Source organism: Muntiacus reevesi, chromosome 2 (genome assembly GCF_963930625.1).
Source record: "Muntiacus reevesi chromosome 2, mMunRee1.1, whole genome shotgun sequence".
Taxonomy (NCBI): domain Eukaryota; kingdom Metazoa; phylum Chordata; class Mammalia; order Artiodactyla; family Cervidae; genus Muntiacus; species Muntiacus reevesi.
Window position 1 is genome coordinate 58,568,914 of NC_089250.1, and position 25,990 is coordinate 58,594,903.

Here is a 25,990-nt window from a genome sequence, read left to right on the forward strand (position 1 = left end):
GTCCCGGCTGGCTGCTTTTCGAGCGGCCGCATCAGCAGCCCGATTGCCCTGTGCCCTAGGGTCTTCTCCTTTCTGGTGACCGGGGACATGTACAATTGCTACTGCCCGGGGCAGTTGAACAGCTTTCAGAAGCCTGCGGATCTCAGGCAAATTCTTGACTTCTTTTCCCTCCGCTGTTCTAAATCCCCTTTCCTGGTATATCGGACCTTGAATATGGACAGTACTAAAAGCATATCGGCTGTCCGTAAAAATGGTGACTCTCTTCCCTTTTGCTTGTTCCAGAGCCTGTATTAGGGCAATCAACTCTGCTTTTTGTGCAGACGTGTTTGGGGGAAGTGTCTCAGCCCATATTGTCTGTCCTGAATCATCAACTATAGCGGCTCCCGCCTTCCTTTGTCCATCTTTTACATAGCTACTCTCATCAGTGAACCATACTAGCTTACTGTTGTTTAGCGGCACATCAGTTAAGTCTTTCTGAGCCACCAGGGCCTCAGCCAGTATCTCACTGCAATCATGGAGAGGGTGGTCCTTCTCTGGGTTAGGTAGAAGCGTGGCTGGATTCAGGAAGCAAGGGGTCTGAAAACGCACCCGTGGGGCATCAAGCAACAAGGCCTGGTAATGTGTCAAACGGGCACTGGAGATCTACTTACCCGGCGGCTGCTTTAAAACCCCTTCGATGGCATGGGGGGTGTAAACCCAGAGTTGCTGTCCATACGTCAACTTGTCAGCGTCGCGGACGAGGAGGGCAGTGGCTGCAATGATGCGGAGGCAAGGGGGCCACCCAGAGGCCACCGGGTCCAATCGCTTTGAAAGGTATGCTACCGGCCGCTTCCACGGTCCCCATTGTTGCGTCAAGACCCCCTTTCTTATTCCTTGTTTTTCATCTACAAACAGCTGGAATGGCTTATTTGGGTTAGGCAGGGCAAGGGCTGGGGCTTCTAGTAGGGCCCGTCTGAGTGTCTGGAAAGCCTGTTTCATTGGCTCAGTCCAAGTCCAGTTTGGGGTCTCTTTACTTTTCTCATATAAGGGCCAGGCCTTCTCAGCAAACCCCATGATCCACAGTCTACAATATCCAATAGTCCCTAAAAACTCTCTCACCTGTCGGGGGGTCTTGGGCTCTGGTATCTGCAATATTGTTTCCTTCATGGCCTGAGTTAGCCACCTTTGCCCCTGCCTGATCTTATACCTCAAATAGGTGACCTCTTGCCAGGATATTTGTGCCTTCTTTGCACTAGCACGATATCCCAAGGTGCCTAGAGTCTGTAAGAGGTCACCGGTGGCACGGCTGCATGCCTCCTCTGTGGTTCCAGCCAACATAAGGTCATCCACATATTGCAGCAGGATGACCTCTGGGTGGCGAGTCTGATATTCATAGAGGTCCTCACTCAAAGCCTCATTAAACAAGGTAGGGGAGTTTTTGAACCCTTGTGGGAGGCAGGTCCAAGTTAGTTGTACTACTGTTTGGCCTTTCCCCTCAGTCCACTCAAAGGCAAATATTTCCTGGCTCTGGGCCACCAGGGGTAGGCTGAAAAAGGCATCTTTAAGTCCAACACAGTGTACCAAGTGTACTCAGGGAGCAGACTGCTCAGGAGGGTATACGGGTTGGGGACAGTAGGGTGTATGTCACTCACCCACTTGTTGACTTCTCGTAGGTCCTGGACAGGTCTGTAATCCGTATTCCCCGGCTTCCTCACCGGTAGTAAGGGGGTGTTCCAAGGGGATTGGCACCGCTTGAGAATTCCGGCATCCATGAGCTGTCGAATGTGGGGAGTGATCCCCCGCCAAGCCTCCTGGTTCATAGGGTATTGTCTCACCCTCACAGGAGTCGCCTCGGCTTTTAGTTCGATGATGACCAGATGTCTCTGTTTAGCCAGTCCCATTCCTGCTGTTTCTGCCCATGCCAACAGGTATTTGTGGACCCACGGTTGTATATCTGGTGCTATAACCTCTGAGGGCTTAGGCACAAAAAGTCTGTATTCATCTCTTAAAGCTAGAGACAAGACATTTATCTGCTGTTCAAGTCCATCCGTGACTGACATTCCCCCAGGGTCAAAATGGATCTGAACATTAACTTTAGTCAACAAGTCCCATCCAAGTAGAGGGGCTGGGCATTCTGGTATCACCAAAAACGAATGGGACACCTGGTGGGTCCCCAGATTTACTTTCCGTTCCGTGGTCCAACAATATCTTTTTGTCCCCGTGGCTCCCTGCACCAAATTATATTAAGAAAAAAGATGCAAAAAAAAAAAAGAAAGAAAGAAAAAAGATGCAGGGTATGGAATAGTGAGCTAACATTGTTATAGACTAGAAGCAGGGGGATAGGAGCATATTCAATGCTGGCATATGCTTAGAGTTTCTCTCTTGCCTGCTGGACCTGACCTCCTGGCCTTCTAAATCAGCAGACCTGGATATGAATCCAGCAGCTACCAACTTGATGGGTGACCTCGGGGAAGTGACTCTGCGTGTCTAAGCCTCCATTTGCTCAGGCCCTTTCTTTGAGGTCCACATCTTCCCTCTTCACTCCAACCCCACATAGTGGTACTGTTACCAACCATCTATTAATGGCGAAATGGAGGCGCAAAGGTGAAAAGCGGCAAGCCACGAGGCAGCTCAGGCTGGGGTTCCATGGTTTTATAAAAGCACTTCTCTCCTTTCCTGTTGTTCTGTTTGCCAGTGGCTATACCACAGATCTACATGGGGTAGTTTATTTCAGAGCTAATTCTTCCAGGAGGGGAGATGTCCAATCCATCCATTCATTCAGCTTAACAAATATTCACGGAACACCTAGAAACTGCCAGACATCTTTCCAGGCACCAGAAGAATTGCTAGCAAAGGCCCTGTACCCGGAGTTAGTGGCCCACTGAGTGTCCCTCGTGCAGAGATGTGTGTGGGAGGGGTTTTCAGAATCTCAGCCTTTCCCATGCCCTGGCCCTCTCTGGCATCTGGTAAAGATCTACAACCTCTCTCAGAAGTATGTCTTTAAACATACATAATTATATGCTTCAGGATTTCCCTGGTTGTCCAGGTATTAAGAATCTGCCTGCCAATGCAGGGGACTTGGGTTTGAGCCCTGGTTCAGGAAGATTCCACATGACTTGGAGCAACTAAGCCCTCGTGCCATAACTACTGAAGCCTGTGCGCCTAGAGCCTGTGTTGCACAGGAGAAGCCACTGCAATGAGAAACCTGCACACCGCAACTAGAGAGTAGCCCCTACTCACCACAACTAGAGAAAGCCCACAAGCAGTAATGAAGATGGCGCAGCCAAAAAAGAAACAATTAAGTGTGTATACGTAGATTTACAAAGGAAACAAATTGCCTTGAGATGCAGATATCAAACATTTTTCAGAACAGATGTGTGATGAGAGAGTAGCGCACACTACCATGTGTAAAATAGATGGCTAGTGGGAAGCTGCTGCATAGAGCAGGGAGCTCAGCTCGGTGCTCTGTGACGACCTAAAGGAGTGGAATGCAGGGGCCTAAGGGAGAGTAAGGAGGGAAGGGATATATGTATACATAGAGCTGATCTACATCGTTGTACAGCAGAAATTAACACAGCATTCTAAAGCAATTTTACTCCAATTAACAACTAAATTAAAAGAAAAAAGAGCAGATGTGTGATACAGTCATATAGTATTTCTGTATTAGTCTATTAAATAACAAGACCTCTGGTGGATCTAGTACTTGCTGTTTTTTTTTTTTTTCCTTTCTTTTGGCTGTGTCGGGTCTTGCGGCATGCAGGATCTTCATTGCAGTGTTTGGACTTCTCTAGTTGTGGTTCAAGAGCATGTGAGCTTAGAGGTTACACTGCGCAGGCTTAGTTGCCCCATAGCATGTGGGATCTTAGTTCCCTGACCAGGGATCGAATCTTCAACCCCTGTCTTAGAAGATGGATTCTTAACCACTGGACTGCCACGAAGTCCCCCTTCCATCATTTTGAAGTTGTAATAAGTATAAACAGTATGTCGTAAATGTCCACAGCCACTGGAGTGAGACACGGGATTATCTGTGATGTCTACTGGTGACAGTCACACGCACTACCACCGCTGCAGTAATTTGTGGCCTACATTCATCACTGTAGGAAAAGCTCCTTTCAGTTAGAGATTAGCAAAACAAAAAAACAAACTGAACAAAACTATTTCCCATCCAAGTTCACAGATTCCCTGAATTCTAGTCACAGATCCCTCAGGGATCCAGGAATAGCTGTTAAGAACGCCTGGCTGACACACGGCTTTTCAATATTATAGTAATTATATCTGTACAGGCAGACCTTGAAAATATTGGGAGTTTGGTTCCAAACTGCTGAAAATAAGTGAATATTGCAATAAAGAAAATCACATGAATTTTTTAGTTTCCCAATGCATTGCAAAAGTGTTTTTACGCTATATTGTAGTCCATTAAGTGTACAATAGCATTATGTCTTTTTTTTTTAAGTACAGGCCTTAATTAAATATACTTCATTGCTAAAAAATGCCAACCATCATCTGAGCCTTCAGCGAGTCATAATCTTTCATAGTAATTACATCAAAGATGACTGATCACAGATCTCTATAAAAATATAATAGTAATGAAAAAGAAATACTGTGAGAATTACCAAAATATGACACAGGGGCATGAAGTTAGTTAATGCTGTTGGGAAAATGGAACCAACAAACTTGCTTGGCATAGAGTTGCCACAAATCTTCAATTTGTTAAAAAATTTTTTAAAAAGGCAATATCTGCAAAGCATGATAAAATGAAGTATGCCTGTATACAATCTCATTCTGTTTTTTTAGAATCCAAACAATTTAGCGATACAGAATATAAAAAACAAAAACAAAACGTTACCATCACCACCATTGTAATCGCCTTCCCTGAAGCAAAGCACCATGATTACAAGTCTGTGTCTCCTAGACTTTTATCTGAGTACACATAAAAACACATCATCTGGGATTTCTTACACACAAATGGGTCCACACTGTAGGTAATGCTCTGTATCTTGCTTTTTTCTCTCAAGAGTGTATTTGGAACATCATTTCACGTCTACTCCTGCTGAAGGCTGACCTCGTTCTTTTCAACAACTGCTTGGTAACCCTTGATACAGACTTACAGACATACCAGAATTTTTCCTGTGTCATGCTTTAGGCCCAATAAATGGATCATGTCTGGAATCTTCCCTACTAGCTGGAGATAGGAGCTATGATTACCTGCATTCTAGAGAAGTGGCCCAAAGAGGTAGAGGTCACATAGCCCAAGGTCACAGAGCCATTAAGCTAAGAAGCTGTGATTTAAACCCAGGCTCATCATATATAAGGCACTACTCTTTCTTCCTGCCTTGGCTTTTATCTGTAGTTGACAAAATGCTTTTCCCAAATCTGAACCGTTTCTACAAAAGAGACAGGCAGGACATATCGTTGTGATTGACCTTTTTGATTCTCTGCCACACCAGACACATTCCCACCTTAAGGCCTTTGCACTGCCTTTCCCTCCTGGGATTCCCTTCCTCCTGACTTTCCTCCAGCTGGCTTCTTCACATTGGCTCAGCTCAGATGGCCCCCTCTTCTGAGCATTTCCCTGCCATTGTGGCTAAACATGACCCTGACCCCACTCACTACCCTGTCTTGTTTTCTTTGTAGCACTCATCACCACTGGAATTTAACTGATATAGTCAATGGAAGTGTTCTGGAATCAGAAAGCTTGCCAGTTTTGTTCATTCCTTATTCTTGAGTACCTAATACAGGATCTAGCATATAATAGGTGCTCAAGAAATAATTTCTTGACTACATAAATGAAACTCAGAAGGTGAGGGATTAATTCGAGGAAACACATTTATAACATACATTTCCCATGAACTGTATCCTTCCAGGCTCCTCTGTCCATGAGATTCTCTAGGCAAGAATACTGGAGTGGGTTGCCCTGCCCTTCTTCAGGGAATCTTTCCAACCCAGGGATCAAACCCATGTTTCCTGCATTGCAGGCAGATTCTTTACCATCTGAACCACCAGGGAAGCCCATATTTATATATAATACATATTATAACATATATTTTATATGGGACATTTTATAGAACCTTGTGTTGGTGGATTTGTTTTATACTGAGACATAGTCCATATACAGTGAAATTCACCCTCTTAATGTACAGCTCTGAGTTTTGACAAATGTATATCATCATGTAACCACCGTCACACAATACAAAATATTGCCAACACCCCCAAAAATTTCCCTGTGTCCCTTTGCTGTGAATCCCCACCCCTGGGCCTCAGCCTCTAGCAACAAATGATTCTGACTTTTCCAGAAAGTCATATGAATGGAATCCTACAATCTGTGGCCTTTTAAGTCTGGTTTTTTTCAATGCAGTCTAATTGGAGGTGCCTCCATGCTGTTGAATGCATCAGTAATTCAATCCTTTTTATTGCTGAGTAGAGTTTATTGGATGAGTGGGCCACAATTGCTTATCCATTTACCAGATGAAGTCTTTTTCATTTAGATAACGCAGGAAAAAAAAGCAGACTTCAGCAGATCTCCTTGGTCACTGAGACTCTCATGCCTCTTTGCTCAGCTGTATTCTATCCAGCATCCCCTCCTTCCTCCCCCAGGCTCTGCCTATCAAAACTCTTTCCTTTCCTTCAAGGCCCTTTTCAAATTCTCACTTGCACAAAAGAAGCAGGGTTTACTGTCCCTGTGTCACAGGTTGGTAAAGTGAAGCTCAGGGCAAGGCAGCCCTCAGCTGCTAGAGGCCCACGCTAGGGCGTAGCAGAGCCAGAACCAGACTCAGGGCCAAGGGGAGAAGTGGGCAGCTCAAGGAACAAAGATCAGCCTCTTTGCAGGCCAGGGGCAGTGGGTTGGCGGGGGCAGAGATGCAGGCCCCCTGTTTCCCATGTCAGCCCTTTTACCAGCAGGAGGGTGACAGAGAATGGGCAGGTCCAATCCTGAGTGGGGCTGGGGGGCCGGGGCAGATCCCATCTGGGGTCTGCCCCTCCATGAGGACTTTTCCCTTCCCACCCTTCCAGCTGGTGCCTGAGCCCTGGGCTGGATCCAACCCCCACACACAGGCTGACATTACTCATCAGAGCTGCAGGCTGGCTGAACTGGGGCCCTTTTGCCCAGATTATCATTCTAGAGCCCATGAGTGGGCATGGCAAGTTGGGTGACGAGCCCCAGCTATGGGTGGCCTTCGCCCCACCTGGCCATTTGCAGCCACAGAACAAATAGGGGACTAATAAGAGTGCTTAGGGGGTTCCCATTACTAGAGAGGACCCCAAGCTACCCTGAGGCCCCAGCCCTGCTGTGCAGACCTGAGGAGCCCCCTGGGCAGGGAGTCTTGGAACCCAGGCCATCAGTTGGTAACCTTGGACAAGTTTTCTGGGTCTCAGTTTGGGGACTTGGGCCTCTGGTCCTGGGTGGAGCTTATGGATACTTTTTCAGAATATTACTTAAAAAATGTTTATTTTATTTACGTAATTTTTTGGTTGCACTGTGTCTTCATGGCTGCCTACAGGCTTTTTTCTCTAGTTGTGGAGAGCAGGAGCTACTTTCTAGTTGCAGTATGTGGGCTTCTCATTGTGGTAGTTTTTCTTATTGCAGAGCACGGGCTCTAGGCGCACAGGCTTCAGTACTTGCAGCACGAAGGCTCGGTACTTGTGGCTTGTGGACCCTAGAGCTTGCAGGCTCAGTAGTTGGGGTACACGGGCTTAGTTGCTCTGCAGCATGTGGAATCTTCCTGGGCCAGGGATCGAACCCATGTCCCCTTTATTGGCAGGCAGATTCTTATCCACTCTACCACCAGAGAAGTCCAGAATATTGCTTTCAAATGCATAAAATAAGAACACCTAGTGACATTGTGATTATAATGTGCTGTAGTTGTAACATTACCCAGTGGTGGGTTTGAGAATGTCCATTATTCTGAAGTCATGATCAGTATTTTTTGACACTCTAATATCTATGCTGTGATAGGAAATATTTGTGATTTCTGTTGGTAATGAATTTGCAGGATCAGCTAACAGTGTTACGATTTGGAATCTCTGCTCATAATTGAAAGTGAAAGCCGCTCAGTTGTGTCCAACTCTTTGCGACCCCATGGACTATACAGTCCTTGGAATTCTCCAGGACAGAATACTAGAGTGGGTAGCCTTTCCCTTCTCCAGGGAATCTTCCCAACCCAGGGATCGAACCCAGGTCTCCTATATTGCAAGTGGACTCTTACCATATGAGCTACCAGGGAAACCCAAGAATACTGAAGTGAGTAGTCTATTCCTTCCCCAGCAGATCTTCTCAGTTCCTGGGGTCTCCTGCATTGTAGGCAGATTCTTTACCAACTGAGCTATGGGGAAGCCCAGTTGCAGGATCAGCTAACAGTGTTATGATTTGGGACCTTGGCTCGTAATTGAAGGAAATGCCAAATTTTTAATACAGGTTAGTGAACAAAAAAGAAAAATGTAATTATTCTTTCACCCAAGTTCATGGACCCCCTGCATTCTCTTCATAGGCCCTGTGGTCCCCCATTAGGCACCTGTGACCTACAGAGAGAATGCCCAGGACTAGGGCATGAGAGTCCCCAAGAAACCTGAAAAAGCAATTAGATAGGGGGTGATGGGAGGGGAGGGGGAAGGAATAGGAAGGGGAGAATGAAAACTAGGGGTGGGTATACCTGGGAAGTACTTCCAGAAGAAGAGAGTGGCCATATGGGTCACTACTGCTGAGACGGAGAGTAAGCTGAGGACAGAGAAGTGTCTGCTGACCACCCTTGTCAAAGACAGTTACAACAAAGTGTGTTAAAGTGTCTCTCCAGGGCTGGGGACAGGTCAGGGGTGCACAGGATTCAACCATATGGGTTGTATTTTTTTCTTGAGTGTAGTAAATACACAGATTTTATTATATTATTATTTATGCTGTGTGAATGTGTGTGTGTGTGTGAAGAACACCATAATAATATTATTTTTTTAAAGGTAAGCATAGAGAGGAAGGAAAAAATGGAGATAATTTGTTCAAGAAGTTATGTTGTTTGGGAGTGAGCAAAGAAATTGAAGGCACAGATAGAGGGGATCTGTGGAGTCAAGGATATTTTTTTTCTTTAATTTTTAGCTAGGGACCCTTGGACCCATTTGCCTGTTGCAGAGGTTGGGGCCGGAGAGGAAAGAAGTGGTCAAACGGACAAAGGCTTGAGAAGTTCAGACACACTTATCTCCCTGCTCCTCAAGTCCCCTTTGTGACCTCTCCACTTGAGCGAACATCAGTTGGCTGAGTCTCTCCCCAGAATTTCTGATTCTGTAGGTCTGGATCTGGGACCTAGAAACTTGCATTTCTCACAAGCTCCCTGGTGATGCTTGCCCCAAGGACGCGCTTTAAGAAGCAAGGCTCTGATCGACACCACTTGCGCCCCCTTCAGGATTTGACATTGCACTACAACGAGCCACGCCCCTTAGAAAGCACGGAGGTGAGGGAGGTATGGGAGCAGACAATTGAGATGGAAGAGAGGTGAAGAGACTAAGGAAGAAACAGCTGAAGCCTGACCCCCAGCCAAGGTCACCCCCTCTCCCTGGGAAGCACCAGTCCTCCCAGGGACCCTGGGAGCTGCCCTGTTGGACCTCCTGGAGGGCTGAGTGACGGGGTGGGAAGGAGCCAGAGCTGGGTGATGGAGATGGTGGCGAAAGGCCAGCAAATATGCCCAATGGAGAGGGGGTGGAGGAGGGGCACCGGCTTTCTGTCCTCAGGCACTGAGCCCTGAGAACACGCTGTTCACCTTTGCAATTTGACCTGGTCTCATGCCAGACCCGCTTCTCCTGCTCTTGGGAAAAAGAGCAGCCCTGTCAAAGAAATGAACATTAGCGTGTCAGATCCCAAGATATCTAAGCAGGGAGGACCCTTGGAGACTGGCCAGTTCATCTCCATTTCACAGACGGAGGGGGCCAGAAAATAAAAGTCTGGTTTGATGGATGGACTTGCAAACTCCAGTATAGGGAAAGATTCATCCCCTCTTCCCGCTGTTGGCTCAGTCCTAAGAAGCTGGGTCATGTGCATGACGTTGGGGACTATAATGACAATTGCTGCTTCCCCTCTTAGTGACTCATTGGACACATTTTTTTTTTTAACACCCACTGTATGCTAAGCACTGTGCTAGATATGGAGATAAAGTTGAGAGCAAGACCAAGCTCCTGGTTTCATGGCATTGACGTGTCAAGGGCAAGTTTTAAAAGGCAATAAACAAATAAACATGTAATACAAAGTTGGGGCATGATAAGGGGTTGGAAGAGAACTGAAATGACATGAGGGAGTGAGCCTTGTAGATGGTGTGGGGTGGTAGGATCCAGTGAGAGGGAATAGCATGTGCAAAGGCCCTGAGGCAGGTGCATGCTTGCTGTGTTGGAAGGGTGTCACAGAGGCAAGGTGTCTGGAGTGGAGTGAGAGAGACTAGGAGAGGAAACCACAGTGGTAGCAGGAGGCAGGTCATAAAAGCACCTGCAGTCAGGGAAGACTTTGGCTTTTCCTCCCTGACTTTTCCGTGAAAGACTTTGGTGAGATAGGAACCCTGGGAGAGTCCTGAATGGAGGAGAAGTGTGATCTGACTTCAGTTTAACAGGATCCCTCTGGCTGCTGAGCGGAGAATGGGCTGTGTATGGGACAAGGATGGAGGCAGAGAGGTTGAGGAGGAAGCAACAAATAGAGTAAGCAAGAGGTGATGGCAGCCTGACCTGGCATCAAGGCCTCCCCCAGTTGCTCTATGTCCTTCCAGGGGATATATGGAAGGGACAGGAAGCTTCCCCTAGCCCTTACCCATGACCCCGCACACTGTCTGTCTCCTCACAGCTGGAAAGGTACATCCAGAAGAACCTGAGGTTGGAGCTGGCACAGGCTCAGCAGCACTTGGTCCAGAACCAGACAGCCACCATGCTGGAGCTGGGCACCAGTCTCCTGACCCACACCACCGCCCAGACCCGCAAGCTGACCAGTGTGGAGGCTCAGGTACTACAGGGTGAGGGGGTGGCACTGGGGGCACCGTGGCAGGCCAGGCTGGCTCATAGCCCTAGTCATCTGCTTTGACCCTTGTCCCTGGGGAAGGTCAGAGCCTCCTCTGACCTTGCAGCCCCTGATGACCCCATCACAGAACTGTCTCCCACCAGGCCGTGAGCCCAGAGCAGGATGAGGGGGGACACTGGGTTTGGCTCTTCTGCCTCTGTGATTCCAGTATCTGGCCTGAGCTGGGATTCAGCAGCACACACCTGCCCTCGGGGGCTCACAGTACTTCAGGAAAATGTGGATAACAAATTAGACCTGTTTATTAGACCTTAGGGGGACAACATCTCTGAAAGAGGAGGCCACGGGGAGCAGCAGAAAGGGAGGAAGGAAGTGAGAAGTGAGTATAGTGAGTATAAGTGAGAAGGTGAGTAAATGAATGGCTGAAAAGACAGCTAAGAAAGGACCGCGTGTTTCTTAAACCTTACTATGTGCCAAGCACTGTTGGAGATGCCTGGTTCTAGTTTACAGCAGTAAATAAAATAGGTATGCATCTGTACCCCCCCTGGAGCTTCCTTCTAATGAGCACCAAGAAAACAAACAGGATAAATAACATGTGTATGAGACAGTGATAGTGCTAGGGAGAAAGTAGCAAGGATGAGATGACCGGTGGAGAGTGTGTGCCAGGACTGGCGAGAGGGACAAGTTGCAAGCTTAGACAATACAACCAGGAAGGCACTCCTGGGAAGGTAGGGTTGGGGCCAGGCTTACTAGAACAGCCTTCCCAACAGGGGAAGCACAAACTGCTCGTATGTGCAAAGGCCTGGAGGTGGAACAGATCTGGCAAGCTCCAGGAGCATCAAGGAGGCCAGTATGGCTGGAGTGACCCAGGGATACTGTTCAGTCAATGTCAGAGGTGATGGGGGTAGATGGCATTACAGTGTTTTGCCGGTCCATGTGAGGTGGGAGCCACAGGAGGATTTTGAGCTGAGGGGCTGCATTTTAAAAGTCTACCCCAGACTACCAAGCAGACAGTGGCCTATAGAGGACACGGTCAGGGACAGGGAGCCCTGTGAAGAGGCCAGCACAGGACACAGGGTGAGAGAAGGAGGTCAGGGCCAAGCGGGGCATGGAGGAGCAGGAGAGTGGTCATGTAACCATTTGGAAGGTGGAGCAAATATCTAATTGCTGATGGATTAGCTTTTGGGGTGGGGGGGGTCAAGGGTGACTCCTCCCACATACATGGCAGGAGGAATGGAACTGCCATGAACAGGGATGGGGAAGAGAAAATTTAAGATAATGACAAGCCTAGTTAGGTGTCATGGTTCGTGCACAGGTTGGGAAAGAATTTCCAGACACAAGGCAGAATGAAAGAAAGGACCACAATATTAGGGTCTATGAGTGAGTGAGTGAATGAAACACTGAGAGGGTGTAAATAGGCCAGCACGTTTCTGGGATGGCAGGGCCTGAGGTCATGTGTGTGGCTGCTGGGCAGGGATCCTGCAGGGCTTATTACAAAGCTCCCTATCTCCACCTCCCTTGTCGGGGCAGTTCCTGAACCAGACATCACGGATGGAGATCCAGCTGCTGGAGACCTCACTGTCCACCAACAAGCTGGAGAAGCAGCTGCTGCTGCAGGACAATGAGCTCCACCGGCTGCAGGGCCACAACAGGTGGGCGCTGGCACCCTGGTGCCCTGACACGGGGCAGGGACCGGGCTGAGCTCCAGGGCTGGGCTGGCACCCAGGTGGGCTGGGCATCCGGGTGAGCACCAGAACCAGCCCGAGCTGGGCTCCACTGGGCGGCAAGGGGGCAAGATCAAAAGGTGGACTTGAGCTAGTGCCCAGGATGGGGGCTAGGGCCAGAGGTAGAGGCCTGAAGACCGCAGCGAGGGGCACTAGGGCTGGAGCTAGAGCTGGGTCGTGGCCAGGGCTAGGGCAAGGCCTGAAACCAGGGTAGGAGATCAGGCTAAAGTTGAGAGTGAAGGTCAACACTGGGGCTTGGCTGAGGCCTGGCCACCCTGTCCTGAGTGGGGATAGGAGACAGGCATTTTCCTGGGGCTCGGGACACCCTGATTCTTCCTCTCTTCTTTCTCTCTCTATCTCTTTCTTTCCTTCTTTTCTATCTTCCTTTATTTATTTTATAGATTTTAACAACTTTCCTGAACTACCATTACATACCATACAATTCACCCTGTACACCTTAATTTGATCTACATATCTGGAAATAAATAAATATAATGTCACCTACCAACTCCTCTCCTTCCCAGAAACAACCACAGTGATATGTTTCTTATCTGTATTAGCAGAGAGTCTCAGCATTTATAAGCAAATAAACACAAAGGGAACACCCTTTAAATTACAAAGAGTCCTGGGGTACAGATAAGGCAGAGACATGGACCTCTGAAGCTGATTTCATCTCAGTTTCGAGCTGAGTGGAGAAAAAACTGCCAAGCTCAGGTTGGTGGAGAAAGCAGAACCCACACAGGTAAGCAGTCACAGGCCCATGTACAGAATGAGACGTTATTGTTGCTCATACGCTGAGTCAAGATACGGACACAAGGATCCTCAAACTCCCTGTGATCTGGGGACCATTAATGATAGTTTGTGTACCTCCTTATTCTTACTCCCCATCCCAAGGGAAGTGGGGAGCGCTGGGACACTACCCAGCGCTCGGAACTGAATTAAAGTGCCTAGAAACCAGCAAGTCAGCAGTGGGTTTCCCTGGTGGCTCAAATGGTAGAGTTTGCCCACAATGCAGGAGACCAGAGTTCAGTCCCTGGGTCGGGAAGACCCCCTGGAGAAGGAAATGGCAACCCACTTCAGTATTCTTGCCTGGAAAATCCCATGGATGGAGAAGCCTGACAGGCTACAGTCCATGGGATCACAAAGAGTTGGACACGATTGAGCGACCACCACACACAGAAACCAGTGAAGATGGAGGGTGTCATCAATACACACTTGGCCCATGGAGACAGCTAAAATTCTAGAATCCAGGTGTGCCCACATCCTCTCTCTTTCTGAGGCATAATCTGGGGTCCAGGGAAATTCCTCCGGCCCTGGCTGGACTCATTTTCTTACTCTGGAGAATGGTTGGCATAACCTTGTGCATAAGAAAATATCTCCCTCCTGCCTCATCTCTCAGCTACCCACCCACTGGCAGCAGAGGCAAATATGTATGCATAGTCCCCTTTTTAACCCTTTTAAACCCAAGTGGAACATACTATTCTTTGGCATGATGATATTTTCTTTTTTTTTTTCCCCAATTATCCTGGAGATGGTTCCATAACTACATGACACACTTGGGCATTCTTTTCTCCAGCTGCATAATGTTCCACTGAACGCCTGTCCCCAGATATATTTCCCAGGGCCCAATTAGTGGATACTGAGGTTGTTCCAGTCTTTTATGATTCCAACACATGGTGCTATGAATATCACTCCCATCCCTTATTGAACACACATGTGAACAAATCTGTAGGATAAAATGCCAGAAGTGCAAAAGCTGAGTCAAAAATTTCTTTCTTTTTATAAAAACTCATTACAAAAATGCCTCATGCTTATTATATCCTCAGACAATAGACACTTGTACAAAATGAAAGGGAAAGTTGGCCCCCTCCACCCACCCCTTCCTTTTCATTTCCATCTGCTCAAACCGGCACCACAGAAGTACCAACACTTAGTAGATTTTCTTTCACATTCTCTATAAACACAGGTCCCATCATGTCCTTCCATATGTCTATCCACGCCTCTTCCTATAAGCTCCCAAGTATCCCTCTACATTTACCTTCATACCTTTTTCTTCCTCTTTTAACTTCTCACATGCAGGGTTAGACTACGGGCAGTGATGGGCCACTCCGAGTCCCTGGCCTCTTTCCCCTTCTGCAAAACTGTGCTTAGCCTCCTTGCTCTTCAGAACCGCTCCAGATCATTTCCAGGGAAACCAGAACAGAACAGCCTCAGCCACTCCTGGCTGTTGTGCATTTTGGCTGTTTTGTTTTTCCCTATTACAGCCGACTCCCCCAAAGGACATTCTTGCCCATGCCCCCCGCAGGCTGTCTGCGGTGAGTGGACTGCTAGGTCAAAGGACACACATATTTGGGATTTGATCACGGCTACCGGGTTGCGGGTGTGTCCCCCACCCCACCTGTTTCCTCTACTGGACCCTGAGGCATTTTACTCCAGAGCCAGGTTTCTCTTTCCTCCCTTCCTCACTCTGCTATCCGTGGGCACGGACCTTCCCGATGTGGAACCCTAAGGCGGGACGCTCCCTCTCAGCCTCGGTGCGGACCCAGGGGAAAGCCCTTGAGTGTGACGGCACACTGGGGGCGGCGGGTTCACCCCTGTGCGCCCTCTCCCCTCCCCGCAGCGCGCTGGAGACGCGGGTGCAAGCCCTGGAGACGCAGCAGCAGGCGGAGCTGGATAGCCTCCGCGGAGAGAAGGAGAAGCTGCGGCTCCTGCTAGGCCGCCAGAGCGGCGCCCTAGCCGGCCTCGAGAGCACCCTGCGCGCCGCCAGCATTAACTCCAGCGTCCTGCAGCGCCAGCAGCACCAGCTGCTCCAGTCGGTGCAGCGCCTGATGCGCATCATAGCCCAGGGCCCGGGTGAGCGACCGGGGCACCCGGGGTGCGGGCGGAGGGCAGCAGAAGGGAGGGAGACCCTGCTTACCCTCCTGCCCTTTCACGCTTGTTCTGGCAGCCACTGCAGGAAGGACCATCCCCACCCCTACCCATGAAACGGAAATGACAAAGAGTAGTCATCATGGTGACAACAACCAGAGTCCTAAGAGGAGCCAATCCAGACTCTCCTGACTCCATGAGTGACCTTGAGCATGCCCCATCCTTCTCTTGGTCTCCCTTTCCCCATCTGTTCAATGGCGGTGATGATAAGAAGGACACCACCAGCCCAGACTGACAACTTGGGGATTCCAGGATCCACCCTCCATCCCCGCTTGCTTGGGCTTGCCCCCTCATCCCCAGGCCTCAGTTTCCCTGTCTACAGAATGGAGAGGTTGGATTCTGCCCCACCCCACCCCCCAAGGACTTCTCTTGCCCCCTAAACCAAGACGGCCAAACAGAAGCAGAGACGCACCTCTGGATCAGTTTCCTAAGGACAAAGGCTGGGCCTTCTCCCCAGCCCCCACTTCTAATGGGGCCGACTTCAATCACTCAGTTCCAGGGTCAGTCACTCAGTCAACAAGCACTTACTGAGCCAGCTCAGTGCTGAGTGCTGGGGGTACAGCAGTGAACAGCATAGTTCCACAAATGTCTCTTGCCAAAAAAAAAAGCTAGCCCCCTCTGTGGGTCTCTGAGGGAAGGAGGAAGAAATGCATATTTGTTAAGTGCCTGGTTATGTGCTAGGTGCCCTGCTAGCAGTGTTCCTGAGGTTTCCAGACTTGTTTAATTGCTCAGCTGTGTCTAAATCTGCCACCCCATGGATAGCAACACACCAGGCTTCCCTGTCCTTCACCATCCCTCGGAGTTTGCTCAGGCGCATACCCATTGAGTCGCTGATGCCATCCAACCATCTCATCCTCTGTCATCCCTTCTCCTCCTGCCTTCAATCTTTCCCAGCTTCAGGGTCTTTTCCAGACAATGGAAAGCCTAAAACGCTATGTGCAGGAGAGGGGACTTCAATCTGAGGGCTGCAGGGAGTCACAGGAAAGTTTTGAACAGGGTGGGACTAACTCATTTCCTAGGGACTAACTTTTAGGAAGCGTGATTGGAACCAGGGAGGGGAGAATGGGTGGTGAGAGAAAGGGGAAGGGTTCCTACCGCTGCTGGGTCACCATAGGGGGAAGTTGGAAAGCCTTTAAGGCACAGGAGTTGAACAATAATGATGGATTCCAGACACTGTGGCTGGCAGCAATGTGGAGACAGAGGACAGTACCATAGCGCCATCTGAGCTGGGCACCCCCACGAGGTGGAGGTTTGAAAAGTTTTGAGGTAGCCACAGGCAAGAGAGGTGGATACCGTCCATACCATGAGATTAACAGTGACCTGAACCCATCACTGGCTTGTGCATAGAGCCGTGGCAATGAGGCTGCCTAAATTCATCTTGTAGCTCAGCCAAAGGAATGGGGACTGGAGCCAACACCTCACCCCACAGGCTCCCTGCCAACCCAGTCTCCAGTTGTGGCCCAGTGTCTGCTTCCCTTCCCCAGGGACCAGGGGCCTGGCCAGTGAGACCATGGAGATCCTGTCCAGGGAATGTTTTTGCACAGACTGGGATGGATTGAGGGCTTTTGTCTCTTCATTTGCGATCTGGGAATAATAGCCTCCTTTCAACAGGGCCTCAGCTCCAAGATCCAGGATTGAAGTTCACGTATGAAGCCAAAAACAGTAAGTCACACACTTGGTAGCTTCCTGGTTCATCTCTGGTCAGGATACCTATCCATCTGGAACTTTAGCCCTGTCCATGGATACCCACCTTAAACTTAGTGACTCAGACATTAAACGATCTCCCCGAAATGTGGGAGACATGGGTTAGATCCCTGGGTCAGGAAGATTCCTCGGAGAAGGAAATGGCTACCCACTCCAGTATTCTTGCCTGGAGAATTCCATGGACAGAGGAGCCTGGCGGGCTACATCCTTGGGGTCGCAAAGAGTCAGACAAGACTGACTGATTAACATTACTGGATACCCACCTACCCAAAAATTGGATTCTGGTGAATTCATAGCCCAAAGCTCTAATTGGATTCCACAAAAGGAGCCAGAGAGGGGATTTGAATAGTTTATTTACCAATAGTCACTTTTTTTGTGCTAAGCCTAGAGGCACCCAGAGCCCTGGTGGAATTTGGCCATTAAATTAATATCCTCTTTTAAGGCCAATGATCAGTTCCTAGGGAAAGCAAAATGTAGGGGAGGGGCCCACCTAGGAGATGCTGGTAGAGTGGACTATGGCGGGGACCCTGGGCCACCTACCCCGAGGGAGCTCTAAGGACAACTGCCCAGTGAGACCCAGAGAGAAGGTAAGCCCTACTCATCCCTTCCCACCCGACCCAGTCGAGAGTCCTTGCGCCAGTTACCTCACTCTTGGGCCTCAGTTTTCTGGTTTATGAAATGGAGAAGTACCTCAGTGGAGCTGGAGCCCCAGTTACCTGTCCTGAAAGACTGTAACAGCCTCATCTCTGGCCTTCCTGCTTTGAGTCTCATCCCTCCCAGTTTCTGTCCTCCACTCTGGCCAGAGCACTCTTCCTAGCCACAGTCTATGCTCCTCAGCCCCATGTTCAAGACTGAAATCTCAAGACTCGTCTCTCCTTCCTTGACGACACTTTCTAGTTCATCAAACAGCCAGAGCTCCCTGTGGCCTCAGGTCTGAGATCAGGGTGAGTCATCTCCTCTCTGTGGCCTCAGGCAAATTCCCCGTGTGTGTGTGTGCGCGTGTGTGCATGTGTGCGCGCGCGCGCATGCTAAGTCAGTTCAGTCCTGTCCAACTGTTTGTAACCCCATGGACTGTAGCCTGCCAGGCTTCTCTGTCCATGGGATTCTCCAGGCAAGAATGCTGGAGATCTTCCCACTCAGAGATTGAACCCACATCTCTTACATCTCCTGCATTGGCAGGCGGGTTATTTACCACTAGCACCACCTGGGAAGCCCCAAATTCCCCTCACCACACCCCAACCCCAGCACACACCAGTCCTGTTCCCACATCAGAGCCTGCGCCTGTGCTGTTCCTGCTGCCTGAGACGATCCTCCGTCTACACCTGGGCAGTCCCTGCTCCTCGTCCAGGTCCCAGCTAACTGTCAGCTCCTCTAGGAAACCTCCCCGGGCCTGATACATTCTGTGTCCCCAACATCTCGCAGCCCAGAACCTGGCACAGAGCATGCAGGAGTGCCCACTTGGCCCCTTCCGTCTCACTTTGTTATTTAGTTGATCAGTCAGTCATGTCTGACTCTTTGCAACCCCATGGACTGTAGCCCGCCAGGCTCTTCTGGCCATGGGATTTTCCAGGCAAGAATACTGGAGTGGGTTACTATTTCCTTCTTTTAAAAAAAATTTGTAATAATATATTTTATTGAAGTATAGTTGACTTACAGTGTTTTAGGTATACAGTAAGATGATTCAGTTATACATATACACATATATAATTTTTCAGATTATTTTCCATTATAGAATATTACAAGATATTGATTATAGTTTCCTGTGCTATACAGTAAACCTTTGTTGCTTGTTGTGTGTCTGTTTTCTTTTAAATTAGAAATATACCATTCTATTCATACTAAGTCAAATAAGCAGAATCAAAATTTGTCATAAATTTTTAGCTAAGCAAAATTTCATAAGTTTTCTAAAGGGATCTTCCTGACCCAAGGATCAAACCGCATCTCCTGCATTGGCAGGTGAATTATTTATCACAAAGGCACATCCACCTTCATCAATGTACATGCATGCTCAGTCGTGTCCGACTCTTTGTGACATCATGGACTATAGTCTATAGGCTCCTCTGCCCATGGGATTTTCCAGGCAAGAATACTGGAGTGGGTTGCCATTCTCCAGGGAATCTTCCCAACCCAGGGATCGAACCTGAATCTCCTATGTCTCTGCATTGGCAGGCGGATTCTTTGCTACTGAGCCACCTGGGAAGCGTTTTGCTCTCTGCTAATTGTTTTCACCTTGTCTCATTGCAGCCTCCATGAAGGCAGTTGAACAGGTGTTCCAGGACTGTGCAGAGATCCAGCGCTTTGGGGCCAGTGCCAGTGGCATCTACACCATCCATGTGGCCAGTGTGGCAGAGCCGAGAAAGGTTAGGGGGCTCCTTGGGGACTGAGGCTATCACAGGGTGCTGAGCCAAAAGGCCCCTGCTCACCCCCACCTGCTCCCCACATTCACTTCAGCCTTGTCCAATATCTGAGATCCTAGAGAAGGTAGGGGTGACCCAGTGAGGGGTCAGATCATGCGGTTAAAGCAGATATTTTCTAGCTTGTTCCATGTGGGATATTAGGGACTGGGGCTGACGAAGACCCTGAACTTTGAGGACCAGTTATCAAATGTGTGGAGGGAGGGTAGTCAAGGCAAAATGTGGATGTCAGGAGGGAGGGTTTGGGGGCCAAACCCAGAAGTGGAAGAGTTTAAGGAACAACTAGCCCATCTTCCACTTCATAATCCCTTTTCAGTTTTCTTTCAACCTTGCTGAGTATATCGAGAAGAATGGCTCAGATTATCTTTAACAGTTCTCACACACCTGCTGAACCCCCTTTTAACAAAAAGAAATCAGGCCTTCAATTTCTAGCTAGAATTTTATAACACTATTTTGTTTTATTATATATAGTTTTATAATTATCTGAATAAAGGCAAGTGTTACTAGTTTTCCTTTCATGGTACTAATAAGATATCCTTTCTAAGATGCATTCAGTCTAAGTATTTACTTAAGTGAAAAAAGACACCACTTTTAAAGTAAATATTTTATATGAAATTAAGTTGAATTCAGCTATTGTGGAATTTGGGAAGTGTGAATAGCTGAAATTTGGGAACACTGATAGAGAGGGAAGAGCTCGCCTGGGAGGTAAGAGATCTGGGCTCAAACTTCAGCTTTACTTTTGACTCATTCGCCTTGAGCAAGTACGTTCCCCTCTCTGGACCTCAGTTTCCCTTCCTGCAGCCTCTGCTAGCCTCACAACACATACCACTGTCTTCTCTCCTGAACAGACCTTTAACATCTCAGAACCTCTCTTCCAGCTATTCCCCTCCTCCACTGGAAATGCTATTTCCACTCATCTCTATCTGGCAGGCATATCAACATCCAAAGCTTTGTTCCAATGCCACTTCCCCTGGGCAGCCTTCCAGGGCTGCCCCTGACTCTTTCTTGGGAACTCATCTTGTAGCTGCCCAGATGTTCATATTCAGTAGTCTGCCAGTTATATCAGACCTGCTAGCTGTATCAGTCTGCTAGCTTCCTCCAGATCAAACCAGCCCTAGGGGTTGATTTATCTCTCATTTGTTTCTGATTTGTCTATTAATAGTATGGGACTAGACACCAAGTATGTCTTCATCAAACATTGAAATCTACTGAACTGGCTGAAAAAATAATATGTAAACAAAAGTTAAACTGAAAGATGTGATTGCAATGGATGGTAAGCTCTTCAAAAGAATGAACTCTTTGTCTTATCCATATTTACATTCTCCATGCCTTGAATGGAGTCTGCTACCTAGTAAGTACTCAGAAAAACATTTGTCCACCAAATGTAATAACATTTTTTTTTTGTATCTTGTCCCGACCGCATGGCGTGCAGAATGGTTCCCCAACCAGGGATTGAACCCAGGCCTCCATAATAAAAGCACTGAATCCTAACCACTAGGCCACCAGAGAACCTCTGTAATAACATTTCCTGAGTCTACACCATATATCAAGCACTTTATACCTCTTGGCATTTCATTCTTAAAGGAACCCTGCAATAATAGTGAATAAAAAGCCTCCAATTACTGAGTTCTGTTCTTTAGATGGATGACTCATCTAATTCTCACAATTCCAGTGTGCAGATGAAAACCTAAGGCACAAAAAGATGAAGGTATTGGCATCTTCGGTGGACAAATGAAGAGAGGAAGGGTCTGGGCCTGGATCTGTGCGATGCCCTTGACCACCTAGCTCACTGCTTGCTTTGTGATGTTCTGTCAGTCAGATGACCCTCAGGCTGGCCCAGACCTGGCTTCTGGCTACCTCCAGGGACTTCGAATTCCCCACTTTTTCAATTCTCTCCAGGTGTTCTGTGACATGGAGACCAGCGGAGGTGGGTGGACCGTCATTCAGCGTCGTGAGAATGGCAACGTGAATTTCCAACGGAACTGGACAGATTACAAACAGGTAACATTACTGCCCTGGGGAGGATCTTGTCAGTCCTGAAACCTGGGGCAGGGCTTGGGGTGTGGGCAGGCATCTGGTTTGCCCTCAACCCTTCTCAGAAAAAAAATCAGCCTGCCTAAACCAACTCCCTTTAAACAGGTTTGGCCAGCACACATTTACTGTCAGGGACTCCAACACCCAAAATTGAACCTTCTTTTTGCAAGTCCTGACATATATCCTAAAAATGAAAGTTTAGCTTTCATTTTATTTTAGTTTTTGCAGAAGATACACATTGCTGGAAAAATTTTAAAGAATACCAAAAAATGGAACAGAAAAAAGTAACGTCTGCTGCCCACCCCTGGATGCACTGCTTAAATGAATGTCTTTGTCTTAACACACATACATGACTACATTTGCAGGAGAGATTTTTTAATGCAGAATTGCTGGCTCAAAGACCCCATGCATTCTACAAGATGAGGGATAATATCTGATTGTCTTCCAACTTTTTAATTAAATTTTGAGTAAAGGATTTTTGGCGAGCTGACTTAAAAGCTCTTAAAGTTTTTAAGAGCAAAATAAATAGATAAAGATACTCACACGGAAATATAACAACACTATTTTGTGTGTGTCTGCTTGCTGTCCTTTTGATAAATACTTGAAAATGAATACCAAATTAAGCAATGAGTGTTCTTGAACCAGTTGGGTTTTAAAGGATCATTCAAATGGCAAAAAGAAATAGGGTGCTCAGAAGCAGAAATACACAAAAGGGTGCTGACTATAAATCATTAGACTGATCAGTGGTTCTAAAAGGGGGAGTGGGGCTTAGGTATGCCCTCTCCTTAGTGCTGAATTACCGTCCTGGCTAAGGGTGTTGCATACTTGTCACCCTGGGATACTTTCCACCTCAATGCTCTTCATTTTACATTTCTGTTACTGAAAGTTTGCAGTGGCTGCCATGTCACCGAACAAAGTTTGCTCTACCATGTATGAAGCTGATTTAAGTTTTTAGTTAGTTTTTAATTGAGATTTAATATACATGCATTTCTGTGCACAAATCCTAAGTGTAAGTAAGATTCAGTGACTTTTCAGTGAATATGTATTCACCCATGTGACCACCATTCAAAGATAGATATGCAACATTCCCAGCACCCCAGAAAACCTCCTTGTGTCCCCTCCAAGTCAAGACACCCCCAAAGTAGTGGTTATTCTGACTTCTACCACCACAGACTTTTTTTGGCCTGTTCTTGAACTTCATAGAAATGTGCTTTCAATTGCTTTTAACAGATTTTTACATTTACAAAAGTCTTAGTCTTTTTACTCTAGAAGTTGGGGAGCTCCACCCTTAGGCCTGCCCACACTATTCTTTATGAACTTGGTCGTTTAGCAAAGTGGCTTTGGGTGAGTGTCCCCAGAGCCCGGCCCAGCCCAGATCCTTAACCAGAGGCGTAGCCTCTGTCCTCTGCATGCAACCCACCCCCATTCTCCCCTTCCCTAGGGCTTTGGCAACCCAGCCGGAGAGTACTGGTTAGGCAATGAAGTGGTGTACCAGCTCACCAGGAGGGGAAACTACTCTCTGCGAGTGGAGCTGCAAGATTGGGAAGGCAACGAGGCCTTCTCCCAGTATGAGCACTTCCAGCTGGGCAGCGAGGGGCAGCTCTACAGGTGGGCTTGGGGCCCAGGCTGGTGGGCGGGCGGGGGACCCTGGGCTAGTGGCTATGGAGTCTGCACCAGGGGTCAGTCCCTGGGCGTCTCCTGTTCCTGCCATCTGTCCCCCATCTGGGCGCGCGTCATGGGCTCGGGAGGCGGCTGGTTAGCACTCAGCACAGCCCGGCCACTGGGTGGGGTGGAAAGAATGCCGCTGACGCTGCCGTGCCAGGAGCGGGAAGGGGCCTTCCAAGGTCAGTCACTCCGAGTCAGTCATTTTGCACAGGCCTGGAATCAGGGAGGTGATGTTCCCAGCCTGTCCTATGCCATGAGTGAAGTGGAAAGGTCTCCGGGCTGGGAAGTGAGAGACCTAGGCTCGTTCTCGCTCTCTCCAGCTCGCTGTGTGAACTCAGGCGAGTCAAGTCAGCTTCTCCGTACCTCTGTACCACAGGATGGGCTTAAATGTGAGCAACTTATAAAATCATCAAGCTCTCCCACCATCCCCCTCAGCCTGGGTTCTTGGTCCCATTCGGAAAAAGAAATGAGCATTTCTTGAGCACCTACTATGTTCCAGGCACATAACTCCATTTACTCCTCCCTATAACGTTTTGAGGGCTTCTCCGGTGGCTCAGATGGTAAAGAATCTGCTTGAAATGCAGGAGGCCTGGGTTCGGTCCCTGGGTCAGGAAGGTCCCCTGGAGGAAGGCATGGAAACCCACTCCAGTATTCTTGCCTGGAGACCCACCATGGGCAGAGGAGCCTGGCTACAGTCCATGGGGTCGCAGAGAGTCAGACACGACTGAGTGACTAAGCACACACGCACACATAACCTTCGGAGGTAAGGGTTGCTATACCTGCTTTAGTGATGTAGGAACTGCTCAGAGTTACAAGGTAAGGAGGGCCTGGTTTTGAACTCATTTTTGCTGCCAAAAATTGTGTTTCTCCTCCATCTTGTTATGTCTCTGAAAAACTCGAGGATATTAAAGATAAGCTATCTTGGAACCAGGACGGAATTAAATTCATAGACTCATGCTCCTGGGCCACAAGGGACCTCACATGTCATCTGGTTTTTCACATGATGCTAGAACCTCCTCCACAGTCAAGGTCATCATCCAACCATGTTGGAATGCTTCCATTAATGGGAAGCCACTTCCTTCCAAAGAATTGCTGATGACTCTGACCCCTTGCACTGTATATGCCTCGTTCCCCCTCTGACGACCTCTCAGTGATGTGCCCCCAAACCCTCTTTCTGTGAAATTTTCCTGGTTCCTCCAGTTGGCTGCCTCTGACATCCATCTTTATGGGACTCAACCCAATCTGATACTGCTCTTTCCTAAAGTGTAAGGTCTGGAGCTAAATGAGACATCCCCAGGTCTGGGCTAGGCTGGCTGAGCGGAATGCCCCCTGACTCCTCGAGCTGACCAGTGAGTAGCCACAACACCCGGCTGACCTCTCTTTAAGCCACTGACCACCAAAGTCAAGGCTTAAATCCTGGCTTTATCCTTATCTCCCTGAGGGACCCTGAGCAAGTCGCTCCCTCTACTGTCTCATCTATGAAATGGGTACCCAAAGTGTACACACCTCAAAGTGCTGTGAAGCTTGAATGAGACACTACACATGAAGCATTAACACCAGCACTTGGTAAACATTCAACAAATAATATTATACTATTATATTACAATTATTGTTCCCAAGCCATCCCTTCACACACTTTGCTGGCCTGCTTTGTGCGAGTTCACTGCTGTTCCCATCCCCAGTGCCTGGGACATAGTAAGTGCATAATAGGAAGTGGGGGCTCACTCCCTTTCCTACACATGTAACAGTTAAACTTCATTTCATCTCCATGACCCAATTCTGGGGCAGCAGCTTCTGTGGCCCCAAGTCCATGATCTGCCATTTTTCTTAGGGAAGAAATATCAGGAAAATATTATATCTCATTGTGCTAAAGAACATGGCCCTAGAGCCAGATTGCCCGGGGTCTGAACCCTGACTCTTTCACTTGTCAGATTCATGACCTTAAACAAGTTACTTACCTCTCTGTGCCTCAGTAAAACACACTATCCATGTCATAATTGAGATAACCTGTGGGAAAACACCTAGCATATGGTAAGTGTTAAGTAAATGTTAGAGATATATAAGCAATATATCCAAAGACAGAAATACAGTACCTCTACATCTATGTATATCTCAGTTATTTATGTCCGTTTATACAAACGTTCACATTTATGTTAAATTTGGAACCACTTGCTGTGCTCTCCTATGTGAATTTGATGTGCTGCCTCTGACTTTTTATCTGAGACCCGGAGAAGCTCCCTGCCCATTACTCTCAGGTCTCAAAGGGCCCACATCTACTTCACCCTTTGCAGACCCCAAAATAATAACAACAATATATTGAACACTTGCCCTGTGCTAAGTGTGGGCTGACCTTGGTCATTTGGAGAAAAATCAGACCTGCGCTCTACCCCTCAAAGTTGTTCACAGGCCAGTATGTCGTGTGTATCTTGGGATGAGTGTGTCTTCCCACACCCCCAGGAGTATAGGAGTTGCCTAAGGGGGCAGCACAGGAGTATAGAGACACTTGTGCTATCAAGGAGGGCTCCCTGGAGGAGGTGATGCCTATGAAGAGTAGGCATTCTCCAGGCAAAGAG

The 25,990-nt window shown here is 48.1% G+C and overlaps 1 protein-coding gene across 2 annotated transcripts in view; it reads left to right on the forward strand.

Moving 5' to 3' along the window:
* The window catches only part of ANGPT4 (angiopoietin 4), a 47,969-nt gene that overhangs the window by 17,089 nt on the left and 4,890 nt on the right, over positions 1-25,990 (forward strand). For both annotated transcript variants that reach the window (XM_065921763.1, XM_065921765.1), the window contains exons 2-8: positions 10,781-10,936; positions 12,479-12,600; positions 15,293-15,525; positions 17,212-17,262; positions 19,549-19,664; positions 21,618-21,719; positions 23,194-23,360. In XM_065921763.1, the coding sequence (XP_065777835.1) occupies positions 10,781-10,936; positions 12,479-12,600; positions 15,293-15,525; positions 17,212-17,262; positions 19,549-19,664; positions 21,618-21,719; positions 23,194-23,360 (947 nt within the window). The remainder of the gene's footprint in view (positions 1-10,780; positions 10,937-12,478; positions 12,601-15,292; positions 15,526-17,211; positions 17,263-19,548; positions 19,665-21,617; positions 21,720-23,193; positions 23,361-25,990) is intronic.